The sequence below is a fragment of the Hydractinia symbiolongicarpus genome, chromosome 4 (genome assembly GCF_029227915.1).
Source record: "Hydractinia symbiolongicarpus strain clone_291-10 chromosome 4, HSymV2.1, whole genome shotgun sequence".
Lineage (NCBI taxonomy): Eukaryota > Metazoa > Cnidaria > Hydrozoa > Anthoathecata > Hydractiniidae > Hydractinia > Hydractinia symbiolongicarpus.
The window spans coordinates 1,635,129-1,654,296 of NC_079878.1; the positions used below are offsets into that span (position 1 = coordinate 1,635,129).

At 34.1% G+C, this 19,168-nt stretch overlaps 2 protein-coding genes across 2 annotated transcripts; one reads left to right on the forward strand and one right to left on the reverse strand.

The window, feature by feature from the left end:
* Nucleotides 1-2,941: 2,941 nt before the first annotated feature.
* Nucleotides 2,942-4,512, reverse strand: LOC130640803 (uncharacterized). The gene is made up of 2 exons (XM_057447362.1): nucleotides 4,176-4,512; nucleotides 2,942-3,920 (listed from the first exon to the last, which is right to left on the reverse strand). Exon 2 carries the CDS (start codon nucleotides 3,688-3,690, stop codon nucleotides 3,271-3,273), a length of 420 nt encoding a protein of 139 aa, XP_057303345.1. The 5' UTR covers nucleotides 3,691-3,920; nucleotides 4,176-4,512; the 3' UTR covers nucleotides 2,942-3,270.
* A 13,203-nt stretch (nucleotides 4,513-17,715) lies between these two features.
* LOC130642164 (melanopsin-like) lies at nucleotides 17,716-18,504 on the forward strand. Its single transcript, XM_057449248.1, has one exon. The coding sequence runs from the start codon at nucleotides 17,716-17,718 to the stop codon at nucleotides 18,502-18,504; it is 789 nt and encodes a 262-aa protein (XP_057305231.1).
* Nucleotides 18,505-19,168: the final 664 nt, after the last annotated feature.

Genomic DNA, 19,168 nt, shown 5'->3' on the forward strand with positions numbered 1-19,168 from the left:
CGGGACTGGTGTTGTTGGTTTCTCAGACCGAACACTAGTTGATGGGTGATCATTTCCTCTGCAAAGCTGACGTGGTGTGGTTCTTCATGGTTTTCGCATGCTATTTTAAATTTGCACAGGATAGCGTACGATCGGAGACGGGCGACGAATTGTGTAATGGTTTCGCCGTCCATTTGACAGAGTCAAAAAAATTCATACGATGGACTTCTTTGTGAGTGCCTTTTACGGCAACACTCTTAATAAAGTCTAACAATTGATCTTCGGTAGTAGTGTTCAAGGTTTCCGCGCCGATGTATTCAAACAGCAGGCGGTTGACGTCTTGGGAGCATGCGGCTCTAAGTTCTAATTGAAGTATATTAGCGTCAGTTATAGCTGTCATGGTCTTATATCTCTCCCAAGAGTCTTTGAAGAGTTCCCATTCTTGTTCGTCGGTGTCGGCGTTGATCACCGGTCGGTCAGGGGATTTCCTCTTTACTCTTGGTTGTTGGTGTTGGTGTTGTTGAGGTGGTGCAACGACGTTGTTTCTTAGCTGTGCGTTTTCAGTTTGGAGAGTTGTGAGTTGGGTCATTTGTTGCTCCATAAGCATAAGCATACGTTGGATTTGTTCTTCGGTAGCCATGGTGGCGTCTGATAAGCGGCGAGCGTCGGATGGGCGTTTTTGATGATGTTAGCGCGCTGAGGGCGGATCGATGGGCGTTCTTGAAAGGTGGGCGTACGCGTCGATACGGGCAAACGCTTTCTTGTGAACGGGCGGAAATTCGGTTCCGTACGAGTGGATGGGATAGTGGTGCGTGCGACCACAGTTGGCAAAACAACAAATATGGCGGATGAAAAAGTTCCGTACCTCGTGTTGGAAGCTGGTTGAATTTTGGTTGATACAAGCTGGATGCGTGATTAGGCTTTTTGAAATCCTACTCGCAGCGCCATGTAAGGTTCGAAAGTGGGTAAGTGGGATCACTAGAGTCTCAAAGCCTCGATGTTTAGCACGAAGGTGACAAGTGACAGGAGATCAACAACGTGACTGATTACCAGAACTAGATATCTTAAAAGAGGATGGCCTCACGGCCTATGATAAACTATATACATTCTACATACTGAAGTTATGGGACGCTATATAAACTTTATACTCGGTTTAGACTTTTTTTTTTTATGTTCACTGCTTTGTAATTTGTATTAAAACTCTTGAGATAATGTATCACAGTGGTGAGCTGTTAAATATCTACTACCATCTGCAGTACATCCTGGATTTAACCATATGCCTGATTGAGCGCTCAATCAAATTTGATTGAGTTCCATTTTCTGAAATTTCTTCATAGCGCGTTAAAAAAGGCCTAGCAAGAATCAGTTTAAGAGAATCTTCCTCAAAATGGCTTTGTAAATTTTTTATGCCTTGTGAAAAATTATATTTTATCAGATTGGTTTAAAAGTACTCCTTAACAATAATAACTTTAACTTAACAATAATAATAACAATAATAACTTTACCTTAACAATAATAACTTTATTTTTTTACTGAAGCAATTGCACTTTGAATTTTCTTGAATTAGGCCTGGTAAATGTGCATTCAATGATAAAATGGCTCCGACAGTTAGCCTACTGAGTTTTTATATCTTTTATAGTAACCAAAGCATATAAGGTAATAAAACATGCCCACTAATAACAACCTGATATAATTTAAAACGTAATGTATATATATATTTTGTAAAAAAAACATTTTCGATATTTTGTGCAAAATTATTTTGTCTATAAAGGACATGGGCAGCAATTTTATGCAACGTCATTCTTTGCAAAAAGCTGCAAATTAAGCCTGGCCACTTGGAAACAAGTTGAGTTTCTTTCTTTTGTTCTTATCTTGATAGTTTGCTAGGTATAGTGTGCTAGCTAGCTACTTTTCTAGCTTTATTAAACATTCCCAGCTATTGAAATATTGTCATGTAAGCAGTATTACTTTATGATGTCTTATTTTATACTCTCATTGCTTAGTAATGCTTTTTATTAAATTTTTCACTTTGAAAGAAACTTACTTCTGATAACCCCCTCCGCCATTTTAATACGAACAGCTTCCTCCTGTTGGTCATAGACTCGCCGCCTCGCCAAAATGTTTTGTATGACGCAATAATTATTTGACATATCCTCGCCAATCAGGTTTCATATCGGACCAGCCTCCTCCAGGGCCATGTTCGTATCGCCGTCCCAGGGTCAGAAAAGATACAAGATGCCCTGGGGACGGGGTTGTTTCTACTTTTGTGGGTAGTAGTAAAAATTAGCGTCTGCCTAGTCCTCTAGTGCCGCAACACCCAGATCTTACAGGTCATCACGAGTAAGATCGATTAGTCCAAAATGGTTCCTGAAACGTTCTACATGCCCATCCTCTTAAAAACTATTAAAGGCGTGTTTACCATTGGATTGGATTGTCGATGACAACAATCTCTTCGGATTTTGGGTAGTTGATGTTGAACCATCTCCCTATGAATAATACGTCTTTGAACACGCGCACAGTAGTATTAAAGTTGATGGTATTCGCCGTCATCCTGTGCACTATGTTTTCTGTGTATCATGATGACGTTGTCCTTACCTGGATCCTGAGCATATGGTACGTACCGTTCTTTGAGCCTTGCATTTTCCTTCTGTACTTCGAGTTCGTATCCCAGCTCCACAAGTTGTTCATCCCTGGAGTCATGATCATCCTCGAGTATGGTGACGGCAATATCTCTGTCCCGGCGGTGCTCTTTAATTATATCCTGTAGTTCTTGGACACCTGTCCGGGCTGGCCATTTCATGACCCCAATAGCTTCATTCTTTTTTGACCTACGCACAATCTCCAATGCATCGTCTAATGTCACAAAAGCGTTATGTCCATTATGACCTTCTTTGAGGAGTGCGACCGCCGCACCCCTCATAATATCACGGCGAGGTAAGGTTTTCATGTCTCTGTATTTTACCTTTATATCATCAATTCCTAAAAACCTCCCCAAATCGGCACGTTTGAACATAGATTGATCCTGGTTGTTGGCCAGGGTCTCGATGGCTCCTGCGTTGAACATAACTTGCGACGACATCTTTCAAATATAGAGACGAGGGCCAGAGGATTTCAACGTGGTCATTCGAGAATCTTCCAAGTCCTAGAGTGTCAATCTCACATATAGGCATGAATGCTTGCTTTTTTAAGCTCGGCTTTAATTTGATCCCAGTCTGGGATTAAATTCGTCTCCTCGTCCAGCAGCTTCATGTCGCTCCGTTCATTAGGGTAGCACAGAAACAGGGCCTTCTTTTACCTCCTCAAATTTTTGGGGAGAGCGGTATATGACTGCTTAAGTAGCCACAAGCTGTGTTCGCGGTGCCTATCACTGATAGCAAGCTTAAGTAGTGATTGTCGACGCTTGTCGAGGCTTTCATCGGCTATGACGTGGTCGACTACGAAGATACTCTTTTTATCTGCCAACAACGAGGACAGTTTTTGGATCCATTCAAATAGTTGTTCCTTAGGATCAATCAGAAACACATATTCGTCACGCCATAGCGTTGCCCTCTCAAGGCATGGTTTATTCCATTTCAGAGTAGGGCACAGTATGACAATATTGTGGTATTTCGTTTTATACTCATTTTCCAGGAGGTTCAGTACACGCTGTGTCTTGCCGCAAGAGGTAGGGCCTGTGAAAATTTCCGTGTTGTAGTCTTTTATATCATGCATTTAGTAATAGTTGCTCCACTTCCTGTTTACCTTCCACTGAAGGGCGCTACGGGCCGTCTAGAATTTATGCTAACACACGCCTATCACCATGAAAAGAACGTCTCGTCCACCGGCCTCACGATGTATTTGCTAATTGATTTAAATTCAATGCGGTTAGCCCTCATCGAGTGTATAGCTAGCAGCTACCCTGTCCATTGCAATCCAATCATTTTACATGCTTAGAGCAGCTCCTAAAAGCAAAGTAGCAATAAGACATTAAATTGCTTAAACTGTTTTATATAACATTTAAATATGACAACTTGCAACAACTTTCTTTTTTTACAAAAACTTTTAAGTTTTTAAAGGAACGAGATTTCAAAGATCGCCATTTCTACGTAAAAGAACGTGGTATAATACACCAAGTATATTTAAAGGAACACTTAAACCTTCACTAGCCATCGCTCTTCATTAAAAGGTTATTACTAAAGTGAAGAATAAATCCTTACCTTCCTGCATCTATGAAGGATTCATATTCCGTTGAGTATTTCTTACAAAAAATACGTTTGTTTTTTATATACATACGACAACAACAAGTATGGTTGGTTGACCTTTAATCTTTTTCTCAAACTAATTCCCTTTTAAATTATGCAGCTAAATTTTTTTAAAGACAAGGGTAAACCCCTAAGGGTTATTTAAACAATAAACTTTGGCGATTCTTCTTGTGACAAGAACTTGCAAATTAGAAATGAAAGTTCGATTGGTATATGCCCAACTAGCAACGAATTATGTTGATCATGTTTATATATTCCAACGGCTTAATCATCGTGAAAAAGAGCTTCTTCTTGTAATTATGATGTCCACGTGCTGCAGACGTAGAAATTTTTCTGTTAGATGAAGATGATGATGAAACAGATGAAGTTACATTATGTATTAATTTGAAACATAGATATTGTGTTTAAAATTCTATTTTTTATTTACCCCCCCCCCCCCTTTTATTAAGCCCCTGTTTGAAACCTTCAGAATTTAAAACGCCTTCCCTGGGGACTAAAAAGAGGAATTATGGTATTTTCCTACTATTTTGCAAGTAAAATTATCAGCATTCTACACTGAAAGAATCGGTCATTAGTAGAACCCAGTGACGAGCCTCCTCCGCATTGTTCGTTTGAACAATAGGGTTTATCGCATTGTGTCTCTTTCTCTTTAATTATATCTAGGTCTGACCTAGTTTTTGTCAATGCCTTATAATATTTTTTGAAGTACTTTGGCTGTAAATGTCTCAAACGAAATTAAATCCAATGTCTTTTCTGTAAACCAGCCGTACGTTGATGCAACCGTTTTTTTGTTATCAGATTTGTTATTCGTTTACACGATTATAATCGTTAAAAAAAAACCCATCTTTTTCCTCTGTAATTCTTTTATCTTCATAAATAAATAAAATAAGTTTTACGATTGAGGTAATAACTTTTGTTATAATCTCAATCTATGTATTATCATTGCATCATAACCCCAATAAAAAAAATTCTGAGAATACTTCCTCTTTTATTATCGTATTTTTTAATTTATTGTAATATGTACCAGGAAAAAATCTGCACGACAACGTTTAATAAAACAACCTGATTATTCTAAATTTTATTAACAAAAGATAATCATTCTTTTCTTCAGACAAAACAAAACAAAACAAGGAAATAAATTCGTATTAAATTTAAAAAGGATTTTATGTCACGCTTTTGTAAAATGGCCAGTATTACGCTTTATGATCACCTGGCCCAGATTATGGATACAAAAGGGTAAATTGTAATTAATTTCTTCAAAAGGATGAATTAAAAAAACAACCTATGCTGAATGTTGATGCAATTTTAAATGGATTTGAATGATTACGTTTATCTACGTAGTAAAAAACTTGTTATCTCCCTTTTTCTTGTTGAAATCCTTTTAATTTTTTTTGCAAACGAGTTTATTATTCAAGTATTTATGGTAAAAGGAAATATATTGTCCTTAAAAAATACAACATTGGTTGCTGCAACTACAAATCCTCTAACATTTTTTATTCTTTTACGTTATACCTTATGCACCATCTTCATGCGTTTACCCTTTGCCATTTGATTTTCAATTTAATTAAAAATTGAAAATCAAAACTTTTTTATTTTGAAATTTAAAATTTATAAAATAAAATTTACATATTTTAAAAGAAAAAATGGAAAATCAAAAATCAAAATTGAAATTCAAAAATCATTATAAAATTTTGATTTTTTAATTAAAAATCACAATTAGCCACTATTTGTGATTTTTAATTTTCAAATTAATTTGAAAATTAAAAATATAAAGTTTGAAAATTTGAAAATTTAAAACTCAAGAAAGATCAAAAAACAATAAAAGAAAATTCAAATTCAAATTTGCTTTTTAATTTTAAGTTTCTCTACGCACGTTACGCATTGGCTAAACGTCGAAGCAGTGTTCCTCCCCAGGCGTTTTAGGTTATTGTATTCGGATTCATATCAAGCCTGTCCTTCTAGGTCAAACGTTATTACACCCGAATGTTAATTGGAAATTTGCAATTTTATACCAATAATAAACGCCTTTTAATGTGTTATATAATAGACTCTCGATGAATGTCAACAAATTAAGAAGAATGAACATTAATTATGCTTCTGATTGGTGCAGTTACGTTTCCTAATTTTCTCCTATCAAATTAAGTCTGTAAATGCTTGATCTCAAACTCTTCTAAGATTAGCATAAACGTTTATTTCCAGATCTTTTTGAACAAAAGAAATCCAAGGAAATATGATTGAAGCATATCAAACAAACAAAATAATATATATGCCTGGCAGTCTCAGGACTTCCTAATAATATTAAACACCAATCTCAGCTCCTTATGAAACGCTCCTAATAAAAGAACTCTGTGCAGGAGTACACTAGGTTGGTCAAAAAGAAACTGTTTTTTTCATTGCATCACATTTGATGGCGAAGAAAAAAAATTGATTTTTGTTTTCAATTTTCAATTTTTTTTCTTCTAAAATATTTGAATTTTATTTTTTATTTGAAGTTTATAAATTTTGAATTTGAAAATAAAAAAGTTTTAAAAAATGAATTGGATTCAGTTGTTCCAGAGAAACTATTGGTGACAAACAAAATTGTAAAAACTTTTATGCAAGTACTAATATGTATCCCAGACATATGCTATTTATACTATTTTCAATAAAACTATTGTATAAAAAAATGGTACGTGTTGATTTGAATAAGACGTTTTTTAAATTTACCATAAAAAGTCGATGCAAACTTTCTGATACACGAGTCTACAGTTAATGATGCTACGCAAACAGTCAAGTTTTTATGATACTTTAGGTACTAATTTTTACGCATTTTTTTGTTTTCAATAAAAAGTCAGAAAAGTTAGAGAACACACAAAGAAAAAGAATAAACGTCGACACATAAAACTGTACCACATCAACATACTTAAAATTGTAGTGATGTTTACAGCTAATATGCAGAGAGTCTTGTCTTCTTCCTTGGTGTTTATTCTAAATTTATCCATCTCTTATAAAATGGTGGGAATTATGATCATCATGGTCAGAGTGTTCACATTCCTTTTAAACACTAACTACAAAGGAAAGAAAGTTCTTTTGGAAGCTTTTCATGTGACTAAAAACTTCATGTTGAGGTTATCGTTGCTGATCTCTGTTTTAATGTTTATGACTTTTACAGTTGTGAGAATGTTAGCAGACAGAAAGCCATTGCTTAATAGAAAGATCACAAGGAGAACCGCCATTACCATTTGTTACTGCATCTGACTTGTCGCTCTGGTTTTCGTCACTGGCTACTATTGCGTCATGAAATTAACTCTCACCGAGAAAGAAAAGAGGAAATTTGAAACAATTCTGTATCCCCTTACAACTTATTTTGTCTCTTTCGCTTTTTGTTACTGCTATTGGAGTATCTATTCATTATTAAGAACGCAAAGAAAAATAGGCAACAAATCGGACATAACATGGAAAACATTTCAAATGTTTTACCACCTAAATACAACAAACAGAAGCATCTCAAAATGTCGGACGACCAAAGAAAAGTTTTGCCCTTTGCTGTGTTGTCTGCCTGTGCCTTCATGGCTTGCTGGCTACCCTTATCTACATTTGCACTAATAAAAGCCAGCGGTGTGCTGGATGGCTGGAAACACACACTAGAAGCAGAGTATGTGTTTTTTACTTTGGCTTTTGTGAACTCCATATTGGAGCCATTTATCTACATGGTGATTTCCCATCATTGTAAAAAATATATTTGCAAATTATTTGACAGGAAATCAGAAGCAGAGACAATAAGAATAACATTATCTTAAGCGCATGACTCGCCCAAATTTGAATGGTTAATACTTTTAGTCTTACTTTAAATGAAAAAGCATAAAAATGGGGTAAATTTACTTTGATAGAGTGACTTTTAGCTGAAGTTCTAAAAGAAAAAGGCCTCGCAGGAGAACGACACACCAATAGCCAGTGCAGGAGATTAAATATCAAACGGTTTTACTGAAGCGCTAAATCCAACCAGGACAGAGTATCCTACAATGGTAATTCTCTTGAATTGAATCTAAAATTACGTTCCGACTGCGTCGATGTATTCAAAAATCAAATATCTAAAAAATAAATAAATGCTACCTCGCCCCTAATTCTGCGAGGATTTAATTGGTCAATGTTTAACCGTCTAAGGTGAAGTTGGAACTTATGTATATAAATCTTTATAGAAATAAGTGACAATTAAAGGGCTATTTTGTACTATATTTTATATTATACTATACGTTAGATGCCGCTATAATTGTTTGGTAAAAAAAATTATGTAAAGTGTTGTTTTCCTTACGCTTCTTCTTCTTGTACCAAACAAGTTTATTGGAATTTTACGATTTCTTATTGAAATTAAAATCTTAGATTGTCTAGTTTAGAGCACAAGGTAATTATTAATCGTGGAATTCGCAATTTCCCATTTTAGTTCTTTAATTGACCACGCCAGAAAACTCTCTAAGCAAAAGGAATCACTTAAGCAATATGACGTAAAGAGAAATTGTTAGGAGGTAACCGGTCCCCTTTTGCTTGTGTACAGTAATGTATTTAGCTTTCCTGTCCGTCTTTTTCTTTTTCCTTTGCTTGTTGTTATGCGCATAAATTGTACCTTCGTCGCTTTTATACCAACTACTTAATAAAATATTTAACGTCTACATAATACTATTTGTAGTGCTGTAAATAAATTTTGGAACGGTACCTTCAATTGGAATTTTAAAATGCTGGACGCCTGAACTATACACCTTTTTTTGCCAAAGAATATTTCAAATGTATCATTGATGGAATGTGTGCTTAGGCGCATTGATCTGCATAAGAAAGTCTCTTCTTCAAGGTTGTGCACACAGAACTTGCTATGTTGGCCAAACTTTATTCTGCAGTTAACCATTTCCGTAAAATTAATAATGCTGCTATTTTGACGATGTAGTAACTGTCATCTGTATTTAAAATATTTTGATATTTTCAGTTCTTGGTCCCAGAATGATATTTGTCGTTTTGCAGAAAAATTTGTCACAGTGAACAAAAAATAGTAAACATGCTGGCGAGATTAAAATTCTGCATCTTTTGGTCCTACAAATATTGATTTGATTTAAAGTGGCTTACCAACAAATAACCTATATCGCAGAGGATTGTCTTTTCTAAAGTTACTTGATGAGGATATCATAGTGCGCAACAGTACGACAAAATTAAGTCCAAAATTTAGTTGATTGGTTGCCATGGTTACCCGTTGCTAGGTAAAATAAGAGCAAAATATGACATTTTTCTGCTCAACGCTAAACCAAATAATTGAATAACATGCGTTTTTTACCGCGCCATTTTGGCCGCGTATGTTTCTCAAGGGTCACTTGTAGGGATTGAGTGAAACGCATTTTCGTAAGGCTGACTCGTCTCCCAGGCAACTGACGCAGTATTTCTTGGACGAAAAAAAGGCAAAAACATGGCGAAACTGGACCAGGTAATTGAAAGACAAAACTTCGACTTGAAAATCAATTTCAGTTAAGCACTAGGTAATACTAATGCTCGCATCCACAAAAAAATTGTAAAGCATGTGTGTTTAGATCTTGAGAATTCTTGCTTTCCGCGGATTCCGAATTTAAACGGCAAAAAACTTGTTTAAAGGTTATTTTATGGACATTCTTGAATTTTGGATTGACAAAGGATGTACGGCAGCACTATTTTGACCTTAAAAGCACCAAATACCTAAGTCTAATTGACGATGAGTAAACTCTAACGATTTCACTTTGGATGGTGCTTCGTTAACACAGCTTTCTGACTGCATGTGGAACGACACATTTAATATTCAAAACTGCCATATATTGTCCTAGGAGGCCTTAAAGTATCATCCGGCTATTGCAAAGCATTAAACATCGAAAGAGGGGCAGGAAAGCTGTCTAAAAATGAGAAAATGGTTGCCATGGGCGTTGCTATGCACTTATATTTGCGATTGGTTGGTACCAGATTGCGCAATAAAAACCGAAATTTTTCATAAGCACTACTTGCCACGGTATTCTAAGATGAATTTGCTGTCAGAAAACAGGTAAAAGACAATTCTTGAAAATTAGACATTATTTGATGGTAAACCACCTTAACGAAAGTCGAGACTAAAGACTTAGCTACAAGAAATTGCAACAGTGAACAAATTTAATTGCTAAACACAATATCATAAGATGAAATGTATCAGGCCAGCAATTCAATTTTCCAAAATTTAGACAGGAGGCTGAATTCTTTAAATCGTACAGCTACAATAATTTTATTCTTATTATTTTTATCGAATATTTTTACAGGATAATCAGTCAGTTAAAAACAAATATGTTGGTACTGTTGTCAAAGAAGTCCTGCATAGTAAAATCTGAAAAAAAATATTTTAAAGTTACTTAAAAATATTTTCACAATATAGTTAAAACAAAATATAGTATTTCTTAAAAGTAACCATAACATTTTCACAAAGACCGCCATTTAAAGACATTTAAAAACATGAGTGCAATATCATTTTCGCATTACATTTACTACACTGGGAACATTTGCTCGAACACCATTTGAAATAATGTGAAGTTGTCTCGATTCCAGAGTCTGAATTCTAAGAGTTTATGTGTTATTCATACATGAAGTCATGAGGGTGCAGTAAGTCAACAGTGGTATGATCATAGAACGATAGATTGTGTTAGATGTGTAAGCGTCAATAAAGTATTGAATTCTTCTCACATTAATCTCAAGCAGCTGGATGTTTTTTTCAACTTTAAAGATTTTTTTAAATTGCCGTGCTCTCGTGCCAGTGCTCTTGCTGTGTTTGAAGGCTAAAGTTGAATAAATTTATATGTTTTGACCATGAATGTCTCACGTTCGTGCACTATTTCCTTTTACTAACAAATTAAATATTTATTCAAAATCCAAATAACCACACACGGTTATTTATTTTTCTCAAAATTATTATGCACATTTTTTTAAAAGCAAGTGGATATTTAACCTATCACTGGAGCTAATTAAAATGTCTTGAACAACTCTAAACAACCAAAAGTTACCCATGTTCTTCCAAGTATGCTAAATTCATGTCAATGTCAATTTATCAAACTTACCGAGACCAAATAATTATTTAGATTTATTTAGTTCAAATTGAAAAAACTGAGCTGCTCTATGGTAAAAATGATTAAGTTAGCTAGACGTTGTAAGAGTCAAAAGTAAGTATTGTTTTAAAACCGTATCTTGGAAATTAAATTGTTGCTGGCATGAAATAATGGTTATACTAAAAGTTGCTTAGTTGGTTTTTTTTATTTCAGTGCAGATGTTAAAAAAAATTTGATCTCAATGTTATAGTTAAAAACTTTTTCAATCTTAGCAACTCAGTCATTAAGTGCTGAGGCCAATGAGCAATCTTAGATGCTCTTGTAGCGATTAGCTTTCTTTTATAGACTATAATCTCTATGATAATACGGAGAGTGTGTCTGCCTGTGACAGGCAAAGTTGATGTGTTCACTTTCCTTTGATGTTGCCGAAAAAGTTATGTCTAATACGTTAAATTTTCTGACGTTACGGTGCGACGTCACTAACACTACTTTAACGTCAATATCTATATAACTAGTCGATAAGGCCCGTGGAAAAAACCACTTAGGCAAGATAACAGAGAAAAACAACCATCATTTAGATTTTGCAGACATCAGCAGAGACCTGTGAAAACCCCCCAAAAATTTTTCAGAAATATGTATACCTGTTGCCTTCATCGTATAGATCTTGAAATGCTGATCAAGAAAATGTATATGATCATGTATCTTTGACAAACGGTTGCAGAGATATCAAGGTTTAAAGGTTTTTTGATGACGTCATCAAACCGTCCATTCCGAAACGGATTTGGGGACCCAGGTTTGAAAAACTTACCCAAATTGGTCCCAGGTTGTCCCTAGTTACCCACGCGGTGAAAAAACATTGACGTCACCACCTCGTTTCCAAGTTATTTGGCCTCAAAGTTTTAAGTGCATTGTAATGGCTTCACTAATCTTAATTAACTTTCCTTTGACGTCAATTCTATTTTATCGGTAAAGTTTGGTAAATTACAGAACAATTTTATAGGCGATGTTTTATAGAATTTGTTAAAGAAAATTTTGAAGAATGTAATCCCCTTTGCAAAAGTGACAGACAGACACACGGAATTAGCGTATTATTATAGAGACTAGTCGATAAAGACCCGTGCAGAAACTTAGGCAATAAGACATTGAAAATGTTGGTTTGCTGTCGTCAGCATTGCAAATCCAAAAAAAAAAATTGGCGAAATTTAGTTTATTCGTTGCCTGTAACGTGTAGAGGTTGAAACGCTGATCAAAATAATATAGGATCATAACTTTTCTACGAACAACAAAAGACATAAAAGGGTTTTAAAATTTTGCTGACGTCACCAATGGACCGTTAAAACGCAAAAAAAAAAATTTTCAGAAATTTATATCCCTGTTACCTTCATCGTATAGACCTTGAAACGATGATCAAGAAAATGTATAGGATCATATATCTTTGACAAACGGTTGCAGAGATATTAGGGTTTAAAGATTTTTTGATGACGTCATCAACCCGTCCATTCCAAACCGGATTCGGTGACCCAGGTTTGGGAAACTTACCCAAATTGGTCCAAGGTGGTCCCTAGTTACCCACGCGGTGAAAAATCATTGACGTCTCCCACTCGTTTTCAAGTTATTTAGCCTCAAAGTTTTAGGTGCACTGTAATGGCTTCATTAATTTAATATTGGATATTGACGTTAAAGTGGTGTTATTGACGTCGCGCCGTAATGTCTGAATATTTACCATATTAGACATGCATTTTTCGGCAATATCAAAGGAAAATGAAGACATCCACTTTGCCTGTCACAGAGACACGGAACTGGCGTATTATTATAGAGATAATACGCTTGTGTGAATAACCATGTGAGTCCACTACACGCAAAGTACAGGTCACTTTCTTACGACGTGGCGTTACGCTAAAATTTACCAAGTTAAAAAAACCGGAAATCAGGGGTTACTATTTAAATATTTAATTCACTTTTCTTATTACTTTGAAAAATAAAACTCTTTTTCTTTATTTTATTAAAAATTATTTTTATTTTAATTTTAAATGTTTTTATTTGTTTTTTTTTTGTTTTAAAAGCCCGGTTGGTCGTTATAGATAGAATAATTTAATTTTACCCCCGGTTTACCGGGGTAAAATTAAATTATTATTAAATTATTATTATTATTAAATTAAATGTGCGCGTTGTTTCTCACGGAAACAAAGTTTATCAACTGAAAAAAGAAAGTTGTCTCTTTTTCAAAGTAATCCTGAAAAAAGTTATTTCAAACAATGTTTACTCATCATGAGGTTAGATTAAATCTTTTTTGTTTCTTCTATCATTTTTGTGTTCTGGGACCGAGGTTGCTTTCTTTTCGAAAAAACAACTATCGAATTCGAACGATAATTCGAATCTAAAATGCAAAAAACAAAACTATTGTTGTAGAGCGGCTGTTGTTTTCGAGCGAGAATAAAAAAGGTTTATGTTGTTGTCAGAAATATTTGTTATAAAAAAGAAAAACGTACGATGATAAAACGTCAAAAAGTGGAAATGTATCAGACAATTGTAGCTAGCTATACATTTTAAATTTGTATTCTTTGGGATGAAGCGAAGTTTAGTAATCGAAATAAAAAACTTATTGAACTTTTATCCAGAGAACACTAGCTAGCGGCCTACTGAAAAAGCGAAAGAAAAGGTGTGTTGTTTAGATTATCTGGTGGAGAAATTAATCTAGGCGAATAAAGATTTTTAATCCGTTTACACTTATGGAGCTAAACTTTCCCTTAAGTATGAAGTTAAATATGTTTTGTCTTGAGCATTTTCTTTTTTGTAAGAATATACTCAGGGTCAATAAGAAAATCTGAAGATTATGTCCAACTTGTTTGTTCTAAATATAAAAAAAATTTGCCGATAGCTATCAACTTATAGCAAGTTTTATTTTATTAAGGCATTATATATTTTTAGGACATTATCAAACGAACTGCACTTTTTGTGTCCCACCAATTGACCGTTCCATGTAGTAGAAATTGCCATTAGCTAGCTATAGTAACTTATAGCAGGCTTTATTTTTGAAGGCATTGTATATTTTCAGGCCATAGTTATGCTAAGAACATATTGAGAATAATGAGGATAGCATTTGTCAAAAAAGTTAAGAACATTGAGGCTGAAACTGAAACACACTATTCTTATAAAAATAGCGTGTATATCCTAGAGAAGAATTTACATCAACTGTAAATGTAATTTTTCCGTTGTTACTGTTTTTAACACTACAGATTGTGTGACTCAGTGTTGATGTAGTTATACAAAACCTAAACCTAAATCCAAAAATTAAATCAATGTTTACATCTGTTACGTCACGATCGTTTGAAATATATTCGATTCTTAAATTCAAAAACGCTGCATTGTTATCTTCTTTGATTTTATGCGTGATTTTTTTATTATAGGTTTGGGTCTGTTCTTTTAATATTTTGGATTGAAATATGGATTGAAATTTTTAACTATTATTTTTTTATATTGTAAGTATAATTTTGGAAGGTTTGCCGTATGCAATAGACTGAATAGCTGATTTTGTATGACTTGACGAAAAATGTTGGATTTTTTTGTAATGTTTGGTATACGTTTTTTCCCTGATGTACTTCTAGAATGGCAAAGCAAGTATATAGTTTAACGTATTCCGCTTTTTGCATAACAGTTGTTAGACATCTTTGATTTCTTGGACATTTTCCATTTTTACATTAAAATATATTTTTTTTTGTTGCACGTGCTTATATCTTAAGACGTTTTGTTTCGGCCGTTATAAACATAGAATAATGCAGATTGTGAGCAACCTCAATCACAGGCTTTTTTTCTCTTTTTGCCATCCAAAAGAGACAAAGAGCCGGGGTCAAGGTTGTAACGTGAGTTTTGATAATTCAAATTACTGTGTTGTATGTTTTTGTTTTTTATCTCTTACATTAGTTTAATGAGAGATTCCATGGATTCTTCCACGGGAATTCAGATAACTGTTAATTTCTTATATTTTGTGTAAAACTTTGAAAGGGTTGCTGTATGCAATAGACAGAATATCTGATTTTGGTATGACGTGTTACAAACTGTACAGTGTGAAAATTTTGTAATAACTTTTTTTGTATAACTTGGCAAAATATGTTGGATTTTTTAAATGTCTGATATACTTTTTTCCCTGGTGTACCTAGCAACGCAAAGCAAGTATAAATTTTCATGGCTTTACAACGCCGTAAACCACATGCACACGCCATGAAAAGGCTATAATACGGTCTTTTGACGCCTATTAAATGCCTTACACGTAATCGTGTGGTTTCGCGTGCCTGCGCAGGTTACCATTGGTCTAGTTCTTCCACTCTCAATACACTAGAACGTCCTAAGTTGTTATTCCTGGTTCCATGGATTTAGAAAGCCGTAAAACACATGCTTTTTCTCTCTTTTTTCCGTCCCGTTACAAAAAATAGACAAAGGGCTGAGGTTGGATTGCAAGTTTTAAAAATTCAAATTACCATGCTGCATGTTTTTGTTTAGTATCCCTTACACGCAGTGAGATGTATTTTAAAATGCGATGGTAAAATTCTTTCCGAATAATTTTCGCATTGTCATACAGATACAGATTGTAAGATTCGCACTGTTGTATTGTTTGCTTTTTGATGGTATATCTGTTCTATGAATTACATGAGAAATACAGTGGATTCTTCCACGGGAATTCGGCTAGTCCTATATATTAAATTAATGAAGCCATTACAGTGCACCTAAAATTTAAAGCCAAGTAACTTGGAAACGAGGTGATGACGTCAATGATTTTACACTGCATGGGTAACTAAGGACCACCTGTGCGTAAGTTTCCCAAACCTGTGTCCCCGAATACGTTTTGGAATGGACGGGTTGATGACGTCATTAAAAAACCTTCAAACCCCCAATATCTCTGCAATTGTTTGTCAAAAGTACATAATCCTATACATTTTCTTAATCAGCGTTTAAAGATCTATACAATAAAGGCAACAGCTATACAAATTTCTGAAAAAATTTGTACTTTGTGGAGACGTTGCGGACGTCAGCACAATTTCTAAAACCGTATGTCTCATTAACCGCTCATCAAAAGCACATTATCGTATACATTTTCTCGATCAGCGCTTTAACCTCTACACAATGGATGCAACATGGAAACAAGTTTCTCAATTTATTTTTTTGTATATGCACTGCTGAAGTCAGCAAAAAGTCTCAAACAACATTTTTTCTATTGTCCTTCTGCCTAAGTAGATTTCTCCGCGGGCCTTGTGGACTAGTGTAATATAATGCGAATACAACCATTATTAGAATTTGTTGAATTATTTTTGCACTATTTAATTCCTAATCTGTATAAAAAAACCAAGTTTTAACTCAGCTTATCCCTCACAAGTAAATCATATAAACAATTTATGTTTAAAATGTTGGGAAAGTAAATAAAAATAAATGTTTAAAGGAGAAAGCAAAAGCATCTTAAAATTCTTCAAATGCTCTTTATGATAGATAACTCCTAGATGTGTTCGGATTAAAGTTGTTTGTTTTTTATATACACAACAATTGATGTTCACATCAGTGCGTTAATTAATCTGTAGTCTCGGACATATTATACTGCAAAAGAACAACCAAATTCTAATATAACACCACAATCGATTATTTGAATGCTTATATGTAAGACACGTGCAGTTACGGATTTATCAATTAAGATCTAAAAAGATCTGGTTAATCGGAAATAAAAGTCGAAAGGGAAGAACGAAAAGTTAGAATAAAACTCCAAAAGATTTTCCACATTTTACATATTTATTAAAGTGCGGTAAATCTTCGTAAACGGTTTCTCTTAGATCAATTAGTTCAAAATTTAAACAGTTCCGATTTTTGCACACTAACCTTACCTATTTCTTACCTTTACGATGGTTTAGTGGATTGTTAAAAAATGTGGGTATTGTATAACTGTGGTCAACGCCTTTTTTACGTTGTTTACCGGCTTCACACACCTGCAAAAGTTAAACTCCGTCGTTGCGTTAGTTTTAGATACATTTTTTACTCAAATCATTTTATTTCTCTATGCATTCCTAAGAAAAACGTGACTTCAAGAATCACCTGTTTCTCACAGGAAAATTAGCTAATAAAAAACGGTTTATATATTTTAAATTGAAATTCTATTTTCGATCTTTTGTTATTTGATTAGAGTATTTAAGAAAAAATTCTCACACATTATTGTTATTAATATAGTTAAAGAAGGAGTGGAAAAGTAGTAAATGCAATTTTAGATAAAGTTGCACAGCTTCAACATGAAGCTTAATGCTATTATTTTTACCTACATCAGTCCAGTAAATGCAGCATTGATAATAATATTAAACATACTTGAGATTGTAGTGATGTTCAAGACTAATATGCAGAGGCTCTTGTCTCCTTCTTTGGTGTTTATTCTAAATTTATCCATCTCTGATATAATGGTGGGTTTTATGATCATCATGGTTAAAGTGTTTGCATTTCTTTTAAAAACAAACTACAAAGGAAATAAAGTTCTTTTGGAATCCCTTCATGTGACTAAAAACTTCATGTTGAGGTTGTCATTGCTGCTCTCAGTTTTAAATCTTATGACTTTTACAGTTGTAAGAATGCTTGCAGCGAGAAAGCCATTGCTTTATAGAAAGATCACAAGGAGAATTGCCATTAACATTTGTTACTGCATCTGGCTTGTCGCTCTAGTTTTTGTCACTGGTTACTATTGTGCCATGAAGTTTACTCTAACAGTAAAGGAACATAACAAATTTGAAACCATTTTGTTTCCCCTGTCAACGTACGTGGTATCTCTTGGTTTTTGTTACTGCTATTGGAGCATATATGCATCAATAAGAGAGCAGAAAAGAAAAGTTGCCAAAACAGACATAACCTGGACAAATCTATCGGAACCATCAACATCTAATTGGGTAAAGGAGAAGAAATCAAAACAGAAAAAAAACAAAATGTCAGATAACGAAAGGAAAGTTTTGCGAATTGCTGCTTTGTCTGTCTGTGCCTTTATGGCTTGCTGGATACCCTTATCTACATTTGCACTAATAAAAGCCAGCGGTGCGCTGGATGGCTGGAAATACGCACTGGACGTGGAGTATGTGTTTTTTAGTTTGGCTTTTGTGAACTCCATATTGGATCCATTTATCTACATGGTGATTTCCCATGATTGCAAGAAATATATTGCCAAGTTATTCAAGAGAGAACCCGACACAGAAACAATAACCATAACACTCTCTTCATTATAAATAAATAAAAAGCAAAACAAAATTATTTTTTCTCAAAAATCCAAGCTGAAACAGTTTCGTTAAAATGCCATTGTACTGCTTAAATACAAAAACTAAAGTTATGAAATATTTATTAATTAATAAAATAACACTTAAATACTGGACGAATCGTTTGTTTGACTTTGGAGTGAGAAACTTTCCGTATGCTAAAGCATTTAATATGAATGTATCTTATCGTAAATGGGCTATATTATATTAATTAATACACACTGTTATTATTGTGTTAAGTACAAAATATATAATTATAGCACATCTCAAATATAAATAAATAATATATAATATTATCTGCATCCAATTTGAAATATTTACTTCTTGTTTCTTCAACCAAATTATTATATGTTTCTTAAAGAAATAATTTAAGAACGCGTACCTATTCCGTTTCTTGCGATGTCATTGTATCTCTATAATAATAGCTGTATTCTATCTGTCTGTCTGCGAAAAACACGTCGTGCAGCGGGCTCACGACATAGCGTGTAATTTAAAGGCGGACGACCCCGTTCGCCCGTCAAAAAACAATAAAATTTGATTCCTGCCTGTTTAACTTAATAACCACATCCTGGCAAAGTGAAAGCACAGGTGGTCTTTCTTCCGATAAAAATTAAAGAATAATATATATTTTTGATGT